Genomic DNA, 12,539 nt, shown 5'->3' with positions numbered 1-12,539 from the left:
AACATTGGTCACCTCAATGCCAAATACAGAGGTAAAATAACCTCTGCTCTTACTCAAGATTCCCCCTTTCCAATCCTTGGATGCATATTAGCCATTTTAGCCACAGCATCTCTCAGGGAGCTCATGTTCAGCTGATTATCCACAATGACCCACAAATCTTTTTCAGAATCATTGCTTCCCAAGATAGAGTCCCTCCAGCCTGGAAGTATGGCCTACACTTGTTCTTAGATGTACACATTTACATTTAGTCATATTAAAAAAAAAACAGCTCACCAAGCAATCTAGATCGCTTTGTATCTTTGGACCTGACCTCTTCATTAATTTACCACTCCCCCAATTTGTGTTTCATCTACAAACTATGACTGAGTCTTTTCTGAATGTTAAATAGCACAGGGCCAAACCGATCCCTGTGGGAACTCAACAGAAACATACCCACTCATCTGATAATTCCCCATTTACAAATACATTTTGAGACCTATCAGTTGGCCAGCTTTCAATCCATTTAATGTTTTTAAATCAAAATGTCAAGCAGTACTAAGTCAAATACCTTACGGAAGTCTAACTATATTACATCAACACTATTGTCTTTATGAACAAAATCTGTAATCTCGTCAAAAAATAGAGATTCTGTTGAACTGTTTTCCATAAACCCACGCTGACTGTCATGGATTATTTTACCCTCCTTTATCAACCAACTCCCATATCAGTCACTCTACTACGTTGCCTAGGATCAATGTCAGACTGACAGGCCTAAAATTATCCAGTATATAACATCAGTATGTTCTAACAGAACATAGCTCTTAAGTGCTGAGAGAACCTCTGGCACCAGGATATCTGGTATAGAGCGGATGCTTGTTGTCAGGTTGCCTCAGTATCTATCTGCACAGCTCCCATTATTAATGAAGGGCCAGCACTGACATGTTTCTCAGAAGTCAAAACCAGTGAAGTCACGGTGCCAGAAAGCCCATTTCTGTGTCAATGAGGCCTAAATGTCTGCAGAAAGCTTAGGCAACACTGTCACAGATCCAATTTGTCCAACAACAACTTCAATGCCAGGGTGCTCTTGAGTTGCCTGACTCTGAAGCTCAGGGTAGGTTGCTCTGTCACCCTCACAGGGGCAGCTGACAGGATGTGGGATCCAGGCACTGGGCTTGTGATCACTCCTCAATGAAGGAAGTACAAAGCGACCTATCAATGAGAGAGCTGGAGGTGTGAAGACCTGTCATACTAATCAGAGATCCCAGAAATGAGCTCCTCTTAAGTAGAGCAGCAGATGTGCATAGCTGCCTCTAGGACTTGGGACACCTGGCTGACCAGGACCAGAAGGAATGAAGGTTTAGGTCTATATTATAAGGTAACTGAGCAATGGCAAAACTATCCAACTTTAGCTATGTAAGAGCTCTGAGGGTGAGATGGTAGCTAAGAAAGCCAGCACAATCCTTGGATGTATATGCAGACTATGAAATAGGAGTAAGGAGGTGGAATTAAGACAGTACACAGAATTAGGGGAGACCATTACTGGAATACTACGTCCAGTTTTGGTGTCCACATTTTAAAAAAAATCTTCATAAATTGGAAAAGACTAAAAAGTGCTTCAAAAATTAAAGATCTGGAAAACCTGCCTTATAGTGAAAGACTGATGAAGCTCAAATTTTTTAAGTTACCCAAGAAAAGGGTAAGTGGTTATCTACAAGGGGAGAAGATCTTTGACAGAGGGCTCTTTAATCTAGTGGACAAAGGAGACAAGATCCAGTGGCTGGAATCTGAAAAGTTAGACAAATTCAGACTAAATTAAGGAACTTTTAAATGTATTTTTACTGTTAGGGTAATTAACCACTGGAACAACTTACCTAGGAAGGTAGTTGATTCTTCATCATTTGAAGTCCTTAAATCAAATCTGAAGGTCTTTTTAGAAAGATACATTCTAGCCTCAACCAGAAGTTAAGGGTTTGTTGCAGTAACTATCGAGTGAAGTTTCATGGCCTGTGTTATGCAGGAGGTCAGATTAGACCATCAAAAAGGTTTAGTCTTATCTTAAAATCTATTAATTGATTAGCTAACTAAAGGCTTTAACAATTAAAATTCCAGGACAAAGGAAAGGTCCCTATAACTACATGGAGTGATTAGAACTGAACTGGGACTACATAGCCCTTTTACAAGCTAGGCATTAAATATTAAGTTCTGCGACGGAAGTACTCAACAGGCAGTGCTTTCCACAATGTTCCTGATGATCAACAGCTCTGGGAATGCATTTTGCAAGTGCAAGTATTCAAAGGATCTCTTGAAAAACAGCAGTTCTGTTGATGTCAATTTAGCAGATACACCATTTTTACTCAAGAGCCCAGATTCTAAGTGGCATATCAGCTGCGTATTCCATGGTCCATGGGGACGGCTTTAAGCTATCCCCTGATGCTGTCCAGCCTTCAGCCAGTCCCAGCCCCAATCACAGAATATCAGGGTTGGACAGTACCTCAGGAGGTCAGCTAGTCCAACCCCCTTCTCAAAGCAGGGCCAATCCCCAACTAAATCATCCCAGCCAAGGCTTTGACAGGCCTCACCTTAAAAACCACTGACAAAGGAGATTCCACCACCTCCCTAGGTAACCCATTCCAGAGCTTCACCACTCTCCTAGTGAAAAAGTTTTCCTAATATCCAACCTAAACCTCTCCCACTGCAACGTGAGACCATTACTCCTTGTTCTGTCATCAGCTACTACTGAGAACAGTCTAGATCCATCCTCTTTGGAACTCCCCTTCAGGTAGCTGAAAGCAGCTATCTAATCCCCCCTCATTCTTCTCTTCTGCACACTAAACAATCCCAGTTCCCCCAGCCTCTCCTCATAAGTCTTGTGCTCCAGCCCCCTAATCATTTTTGTTGCCCTTCTCTGGAGTCTTTCCAATTTTTCCACATTCTTCTTCTAGTGTGAGGCCCAAAACTGGACACAGTACTCCACATGAGGCCTCACCAATGCAGAACAGAGGGAAACGATCACGTCCCTTGATCTGCTGGCAACGCCCCTACTTATACAGCCCAAAATGCCATTAATCTTGACAACAAGGGTACACTGTTGACCATATTCAGTTTCTTGTCCACTGCAACCCCTAGATCCTTTTCTGCAGAATTGCTGCCTAGCCATTCGGTCCCTAGCCTGTAGCAGTGAATGGGATTCTTCCGTCCTAAGTGCAGGACTCTGCACTTGTCCTTGTTGAAGCTCAGATTTCTTTTGGCCAATCCTCCCATTTGTCTACGTCACTCTGTATCCCATCTTTGCCTTCCAGCGTTATCTACCACTCCTCCCAGTTTACTGTCAACTGCAAACTTGCTGAGGGTGCAGTCCACACCATCATCCAGATCATTAATGAAGATATTGAACAAAACCGGCCTCAAGACCAACCCTTGGGGCACTCCACTTGATACCGGCTGCCAACTAGACATGGAGCCATTGATCACCACCTGTTGAGCCCAATGATTTACCCAGCTTTCTGTCCACCTTATAGTCCATTTATCCAGCCCATACTACTATAACTTGCTGGCAAGAATGCTGTGGGAGACCGTATCAAAATCTTTGCTAAAGTCAAGGTATATCACGTCCACTGCTTTCCCTCATCCACAGAGCCAGTTATCTCGCCACAGAAGGTAATTAGGTTAGTCAGGCATAACTTGCCCTTGGTGAATCCATGCTGACTGTTCCTGATCACTTTCCTCTCCTTTAAGTGCTTCAGAATTGATTCCTTGAGGACATAGTCCATGATTTTTCCAGGGGCTGAGAGGAGGCTCCTTCTTCCCTTTTTTAAAGATGGGCACTATATTATCCTTTTTCCAGTCATCCAGGACCCTCCCCTGATTGCCATGAGTTTTCAAAGATAATGGCCAATGGCTCTGCAATCACATCTGTCAACTCCTTTAGCATCCTCAGATGCAGTGCCTCTGGCCCCACGGACTTCTGCTCATCGTTTTTCTAAATAGTCTTGAACCACTTCTTTCTCCACAGAGGGTTGGTGACCTCCTCCCCATGCTGTGCTGCCCAGTGCAGCAGTCTGGGAGCTGACCTTGTTCGTGAATACAGAGGCCAAGAAAATCATGGAGTGTTAGAGGATTTGCAAGACTACTCTAATTTATGCCAGTCATTCTTGAACCCCAGGTACTGTTTCTGCATCTGAGGATCATGTAGGATGTAGTAAAGCCTTTGCCACATACCTCTGATCCAAGAGGTGACGGAGGTAGAAGCTGCTCCAATGAGTAAATCTCTCAGTTATTCCATTATGCAGGTGGAATCTTTCACCAACCTGCTAAGCCATGGTTGCTTTTTATTGTATGCTACTCAAACAGCAGCCTTAATGTACCCAAGAATCAAACCCAAAATATTCAGCCACTGTAGCTAGCAAGTCTCCTTGACCAACTTAGGCTATGTGCATGACTATCGTGTTAATCCACAACGAGCCACTCACATTAATAAAATTCCAATAGTCACACATGCCCACTGATTCCCTCCATAACAATGAAACTCTTAACATACACTACCACAAACTCAAGAATTCTTAAGTTCACTCTTACCATTACCTGTGAGCATAATTTGTGCTCCAAGAAATTCACTGTGCCCAGGATCTTTAACCACACGTTGAGATCTCCATTTCTGAAAAACATGCTAAAAATTCAAAAGAATGGAAGCTCACCTGAGAGAGGTCAATGAAATGATTTGCTTCTGCCATCACCTTTACACGGAAGTTTGTCCCATCATCAGGGCTGAGGGCATAACAGAACACCTAGGATATACAGCACCACAAGTTAATATAAGTACATGAAATTTAGCCTACTGACTAAAATTTCATCATAAATGCTATGTAATTACTCTCTCTGTTATCCTCATTCAAAAGAGGAAATTGTTTAGGACTAAGCTTAATTTTATTTTACAAAATAACTGGCTAATGTTTGTGTAAGTGCTCTGAACACGAAAAATCCTAAATAAGTGTTACAAAAATTGCATACAAGCAGCTTAAGCGTTTGTTAGAGGTGTAACAAATTTCACAACTGGTCTCACTTTTGGACTGATATTACACTCAGCCCATTTTTCATTATTGAGTCTCCAGCCAATCAGTGGATAAGTCCTGGAGAACGCAGTATGCAACTCTCCAGTTAAAAGTGACATGGATCCAGTGACAAGGTATGCAAACATTTTTACTTTTAGTAAATCTAATATTTACTGGTCACTGATTCAAACAGTCAACCTGCAGTAACATCACTGTGCAGTATGATCATTCACATGAGCTCCTCAACCTAAAAAAGGAAGCATCAGTAATCATGGTTACCTTGGTTGCTGGTGTGCCAAAAGGGATCCCCACTCAAAGTTTTTCTGTCTTTGTCCACCAGACAAGTCCAGAGGAGCCTTGGATAGAATTGTCATTTTGGCATTGATGTCGCCCCTCTCTGGGGAGTAGATGCACAGGTTTGCAGACAATGGAGAGGGAGCCTGCCACATGTGCATGAGCGGGACAGGCATGTTGTGACTGAAGACTGGGCCCTATGGATGACCTTGTTTACGAGAGCACCCATGACATGGAATATCTCAAATCGGTAGAAGGATCAACCACAGCAAGAGCCTAAGTCACTCCTATGAAGTTTATGGATGTTATGGGGGATGATGAACATGGACTTCTCATTGTTGATACAAACTTCTGGAGAAATGGGCTGCCAACTGGACTTCTTCGCATGATGTACCAATTAGGAGCCAGCAGTTAAGTTACAGGAAGAAGGTGAACCCAACCCATTTCTTCTCATCCAAGCTGCCACCTCTGAAAAGCCTCTGGTAAAGACCCTGGTGCTGTGGCTAGCCCAAATGGAAGTACTCTGAATAGGTATCAGTTTTGACTGAAGAGGAATCTGAGGAGCCTTCTGTGGGATGGGCAAATGTCTTTGTGGAAGTACAGCCTTTTGGCTCGAGAGCTGAGAACTGTGTGCCCTCTTCTACAGAAGGAATTCTTCTACCAATGTAACCATGCAGAATTATAGTTTTTGGATGAACATACTTAGTGTAGGTCAATGATGGGCCTGCCTCTGTCCTTATGGGTAGCTAAGTATGGAGAGCAGAATCCTTTTCTCCTGATATTGAGGTGGAATCTTTTTTATGGCTACATGATGGAGAAAGGAGTTCACATCTTGACTGAGAATTTCCTCATGAGATTGGTCCATGAAAAAGGAACCGGAAATGGGATGTGTGTGTAAGAGTTGATTAAAACTTGATCAGATAGCTGCAATTAATAGTTTCCAGTACTCAACCGTTAGTTGGTAGGGACCTCCAGTTGCAGGCACACAGGATAAGGTGGCCTACAAAAAAAATGAGGGGGGAGGAGAAGAGAAGATGTGGCATCAACAAAGGAATGTGGTCTCAACAATCCCAGCAAAAGAAGTTTTCTGATTGAAGGTTATAGTGAGGCGTGGCAGGGGATGCCACAAGAGCTGCATGTCTGGGCCTGTGCATTCAAGCTCTGCTGCTATGAATTTTTTGTAGAACCTGTGGTATTAATGGGATTGGAGCGAAGACATACCTGAGGTGATCCCACCATGGTAGCAGAAGGGCATCTCCCTTTTGAATCTGTCATTTACTTAGCAGAAAGAGACCCATGAGACTTGACAGTACAAGATTCAGGTCTCAAGGGGGTCCTGGACATACAGGTATAGGTGCTCCGGACCTTTCAGAATCTGCACCATCATAGGATGGGCAAAGATTGATCTGTCTTGAAACAGAGGATGGAACATCGAAATGGCCACCAGGTGCACCATGACTGAAGACAGCGATAGGCCCTGGAGCTTAAAGTGGAGCAAACAGTCCAAGACATCCTGCAGCGGGGCCTCTTCTGCATGGATGTGATTATCTGAGGCCCAAAATGTAAAATCGCTTCCACTTTGCCACATAGGTGGCTTGGGTAGAAGGCTTCCTGCTACCCAGCAGGACTTGCTGGATACCAGCGGAATATCGTTTCTCCTCTCCACTCAGCCACGCAGCAGCCAGGCTGTCAAGTGCAGTGCCACCAGGTTCAGATGCAGCAAACTGATGTTGTTCTGGAACAGCAGATCCGGTCTAAGAGGCAGCTGCAGAGGGGTGGCTGCGGACAGGTTCAGCAGCATGCCAAACCAGAGTTGACAGGGCCACAAGGATGACAATGACTTTGCCTTGCTTCACCTTTACCAGGGCCCTGTGGATCAAGGGCACCAGCTGGCAGGTGTACATCAGCACTCCTAACCACGAAATCAGGAAGCATCCAACAGGAAGCACTTGTCCCTGCCCTGAAGAGAGCAGAACACATGGCACTTCCTGTTGTGCCATGGTGTGAACAAGTCCACCTGGGATATCCCCCACCTGCGGAAGATTAGGCTGATCACCTCCGGATGGAGCCACCATTAGTGTTGGGATGAGAAGGTCCTGCTGAGGCAATCTGCTGTGACGTTTTTGGTTCCCGGCAGGTGTGCAACCCAGAGGCTGAGGGCTTCCTAACAAAGGGCCGAAGACCTGGCACCACCCTGCCGCTTGATGTAATACATCCAACAGTATTGTCTGTCAGGATCTGCACCACCTTGCCCTTCAGGTGGGGCAAGAAAGCCTGACAGGAGAGGCGAACCGTTCTGAGCACCTTGACATGGATGTGGAGGGCTATGTTGGGATGTAGCCACTGGCCCTGGGTGTTCAGCTTGCCCAGGTGGGCTCCCCAGCCCAGTTCTGAAGCATCCGAGACCAGGGTGAACGATGGAGTCGGGGACACAAAAGGAACTCCTTGGAGCACCAACTCAGGGTCCCACCACTAGAACAACGACAACAGAATATGGCTCAGTACCATGACCATTCAGTCTAGGAGGTGCCTGTTCGGAATGTAAACTGAGGACAGCCAGGTTTGCAGAAGCCTCAGATGAAGTTGGGCATGCCTGACCACATATGTGCACACAGTCATATGGCCCAACAGCTGCAGACATGTGCAGTTGAGTGGATAGGCTTTTATGTAGGAGATTAAGTCTGCCATGGCCTGGCAATGCGCTTTGGGAAGGAATGCCCTACCCTGTGTGGAGTCGAGAACCACTCCGATAAACTCTATGCATTGGACTGGCATTAGCATGGACTTCTCTGTGTTCATTAACAGACCCAGGTTGCTGCACATGGAACGCACCATATCGAGGCTCCTTTGCACCTGCCCCAGAGACCTACCCTTGATACACCAGTCGTTGAGAAATGGAAAAATCCGAATCCCTCCAACATCTGAGGTAAGCCACCACTGGTGCAACGCATTTGGTGAACACCCTGGGGGCTGAGGACAGGCCAAAGGGTAGCAATGTGAACTAGAGGTGGTGCCCAGCCACTATGAAGCACAGGAACCACCTGTGTCCCGGGAATATGAACACACGGACATTAGAGTCCTTTTAAGTCAAGCACGGCATACCAGTCCCCCAGATCCAGGTAAGGGATGACAGAGACCATGCGTAACTTCAACTTCTTGAGAGATTTGTTGAGGGCATGCAGGTCCAGAATGGGTCTGAGGCCTCCTTTTGCCATCGGGATTAGGATGTAGCGGGAATAGAATCCTCTTCCTTTCATATCCCAAGGAACCTCTTCCACAGCCCCCAAGCCCAGGAGTTGCTCATGAGAAGGGTCCCTGAAGAGGGACGGGGGGATGGCCAAAAATAGCAGATTATAGCCCTGGGCGACTATGTCCAGGACCCAGTGATCCAACGCAACAGTGTACCAGGCCAAACAGTAAGGGAAAAGGTGGCTGCGGGAAGGATCCGGAACAATGGCTGGTGTGTCGCTCCCAGGCGCACCCTCAAAATGAGGGTTTCTGGCCCCCGGAGAGAGCGAGAGCGAGAGCGTGTGTGTGTGTGTGTGTCCAGAGAGCAAAGTCTCCCCCGTGTGTCCTTAAGGCCGTGCAGCCGCATGTCCATCTGCTCGGAGAAAAGGCCAACACCATCAAATGTGAGGTCCTGAATAGAGACCTGTATCTCCCAGGACAGGACTGCGGTCTGGAGCCAGGAACCTTGCCTCAATCACCACAGAGACAACCAACCGGGCAGTTGAATCAGCCATTTCCCAGGCCATCTGGAAGGAGCATCGAGCCACCATGGTACCCTCCTCCACCAGGGTTGCAAACTCCTGGACATGGAGTCTTTGAACTTGAAGAGGGAGTCCCACAAGTTAAAAATTATAGCAGCCCAAAAGGGCCTGATGGTTAGCCACCTGAAACTGGAAACTGGCCATAGAATAAATCTTGCAACCAAACAAGTCCAGCCTCTTGGCCTCTATTTTTAGGGGTGGAACTGGTGGGGCCCTGCTTATCCCTCTCGTTGGCTGCAGACACGACCAACAATCCCGGTGGCGGATGGTGTATAAGTACTCTGACCCTTTCACAGGGACGAAGTACTTTTTTCTCTGCTCTCTTGGACATGGGCAGAACAGAAGACGGGGTTTGCCAGATGGACTTGGCAACCCCTCATGCACCAGGAGTGCGACATGGGCTGGGGTAGCTGCCAAGAGCACATTAAACAATGTTCCTGTCTGCTCCTCCACTTCCTCTGCCTTGAGGCCCAAGTTCAAAGCCATCCTATGGAGCACCGCCTGATGCTCCTTGAAATCATCCAGTGGACTAGCTCTGGAGTGGCCCAACACTGCCTCGTCCGGAGAGGAGGAGAATGATTGGACCACCGGGGGAGGTCCAACAGTGTCCTCACCCACTGGAGAGAATGCCCTTGGGGTGGGTACTAGCTCCTCAACCGTGAGGGCCACCAGAGCGTCCTGCACCGAACCCAGTGCTGACTTCTGCCTGTCTGATGTGATGACAGAGGGCTGGTGGGAGTGGGGCAATAGCATGACGGGAACCCCCGAGGCATTCCAATAAGACCATTGGATTGGCCACTGGCCCTGATGCCAGGCCGGCACCGATGCTGCAGATGCACCCTCCCATTGCTGCCTGAGCGAGGGGCTGAACTGTGCCTCCAATTCAGAGAAGTCGTCACCCTCTGGTGACCACGCCAGAGTGGTCGAGGCCTGGGTCTGACAGCTAACTGTTGTCACCAGGGATGAGAGTATTCCGACCAGTGCCAGGAGTAGGGAGAGCGGCCTCGAGGTCTCGGCGACCAATGTGACATGGACCAGTGCCAGGGAGATCATCTATGCCTGGGAGAGCTTAGGTGTGAAGACAGGGACCAGAAGCATGGTACCGATGATAGTAACAACAGGCCAGAGACCTGGGCCAACACGGAGCTCAAGAACATGGCGACCTAGAGCTCTGTCTTGGCTCTAGAGACCTGTGGTGCTCGCTCGTCTTGTGCGAGGCCTTACCAGTGGGCTTGCCCTCGTGGGGAGCCTTAACCAGTTCCATTGCCAATGCGGTCCAGACTGCAGTGGGAACGCTCTTGGCTCTGCACCGAATGATGAGAGCGTCAACTGCACGGTCAGCTTGGACCCTGTACCTCTCCCCAAAGGTCGGTGGCAGATCTTTTCAGGAGGAGGAACTCCCCAAAGCAGAGCCCTTGTGCGGATCCAGAGCAGGCATAAGCCCTGAACAAGGACCTTTGCCCAGAACGCCTTTATCAGGCTTGCTAGGTGCAGTTTTCTTTGGCACCAGCGATCAGGATCAGTGCCGGGGAAAAGCCCAGTGCCGGGGGCACACTACGAACGGAAACCAAAGCACTGGTTGCTGTTTTGGACCAAACCAGCTCTGAAGCTGGCCACAGGGCAGCCTAGATCAGGAGGGCCTTCAGTCGTATGTCACGGTCCCTCTACGTCCAAGGACGGAAGTTCTTACAGATGCGACAATGCTCCTTCATGTGAGATTCCCCGAGGCACTGCAAATAACTATTGTGTGGGTCACTAACAGGCATAGGCCTATTACATGTGGAGCAGGGCTTAAAACCCTGGAGACTGGGGCATGCCCCGCCTGGGGCAAAGTCCCCGTTGGGACCCTAACTAACTGAACACTTAACAGCTACTTAACTACTAACTAACAAAACAATAAAACTATTTACAACTAGAAGCACAAGGCTAAGAAAAGGAACCACTAGCCGCCTGCAAAGCAAGGGACAGAGGCATTCTGACTGACAACCACAGGCAATAAGAAGGAACTGCGAGGGCACAGGGCCAGCAGTGCCTGATATACCACAGCATGCAAGCAGCACTCTAGGGGGCTCCACAGCCAGCCCTACAGATACTGCTAAGGCAAGTATCTCTGACAACTGCGCACACCTACAATAGAATCAAAATGAGCAAGCACTCAAAGAACCTTAATTTACTATAAGATTGGCTATAAGTGTAGTCTTTGGTGTGAGATCTAAGGTACAAATTGACCTGGGGTAAGTGACTACTCTCTTGGGATATTGTGTTTTTGATATTGAATATTGTGGACTTTAGTGTAAGTGACCATTTATCACTAAATCCAATTTGCCTAGGTGGCAAGATAGACTGGAGTACTCAAAGGGACTGTCCGTGACGCCATAGCAAGACTGTTTTGGTGCTTCAGTTCACATTTGTTACTGGGTTAGTGAAATCTTACTCTAGAACATACCACCCATTTGGGGTGTCTGTGCTGCTTTTTGACAGTCTGCCCTGAGGTTGGCACTCTCAGTCATGAACCACTCCAGACAATGTGACATGAGGCATTTAGTGCCCTTGTCTGAGGAAGCAGTTCTTTGGTTTTTCAGCCTGGATCCCTCACTGGCCACTTCTACCACTGAAAAAGGTAGGTGGTAGGTGCAAGAATAGACCCTTCTCCTCCTTGTTGGAACAAAACAGCACTGCTTGGTCCTCTTGGGGGTGGGAGTGTCCCAAACTGTTTTTGCTGGATCCATGTTTGCTTTGTTGATCAGGAGAGGCAGCTCGACTGGGCCCAGAGAGCTGGAAGATGTCCAGCAATCTATTTTAGGATCCTGAACTACTTCAAGTTGTATTTGCAGCTCAGGTACCACCCCGTGCAGGAGGTCCTGTAACTGCCTGAAATTGTCAAGCGGAGAACATGAAGATGGGATAACTGCCTTATCTGGGAAAGATGATGAAACTGCTGTAGAGGCAGCACTGATATTCTACAGAAAACGAGAAGGGACAAAAACAATTACTGAACCCCATGCATAATCCCAGCTTTCTGGGGGGGAATTTCCTTAGTGTGTGTGTGGGGGGGGAACCCAAACCAACCACACTATACTATGTGTATAGCTTAAAAATTCTAAAAGCTATTTATGTTATATTTACAGAATGACAGCTGAGGAAACAGCTGTGGACACAGAAGATTCTGACTCAGGCTATGCAGTGGTAAGAAGGAACAAGAGCGATATCAGTCCCAAACATCCTTTACACTCTTGGTTTAGAGCACAAAGAGAACAAATGTGCATGTGCAGACCAATGGATGCTGCTTACTAAATATGTCTGGGCTCAGGGGCATGAAGCATATGCATACTGGTGTGGAATACACATAGGGACTATCACTTGAAGAAGCCATTTATACCAAAAGTAATTCAGAAAACCAGCAATTTTTAGGGGTATTTTATTCTTACTCCACTGGGAGTGACTGAAT

The 12,539-nt window shown here is 47.2% G+C and overlaps 1 protein-coding gene across 4 annotated transcripts in view; it reads right to left on the bottom strand.

Annotated features, from left to right (window-relative positions):
• Positions 1 to 12,539, bottom strand: part of OGT (O-linked N-acetylglucosamine (GlcNAc) transferase) — an 80,593-nt gene that overhangs the window by 32,829 nt on the left and 35,225 nt on the right. For all 4 annotated transcript variants that reach the window (XM_030575007.1, XM_030575008.1, XM_030575010.1 and 1 more), the window contains one exon: positions 4,674 to 4,763. In XM_030575007.1, coding sequence (XP_030430867.1) covers positions 4,674 to 4,763 — 90 coding nt within the window. The remainder of the gene's footprint in view (positions 1 to 4,673; positions 4,764 to 12,539) is intronic.

This window comes from Gopherus evgoodei, chromosome 9 (genome assembly GCF_007399415.2).
Source record: "Gopherus evgoodei ecotype Sinaloan lineage chromosome 9, rGopEvg1_v1.p, whole genome shotgun sequence".
Classification (NCBI taxonomy): domain Eukaryota; kingdom Metazoa; phylum Chordata; order Testudines; family Testudinidae; genus Gopherus; species Gopherus evgoodei.
This window is presented reverse-complemented; position numbering and strand designations above follow the sequence as displayed.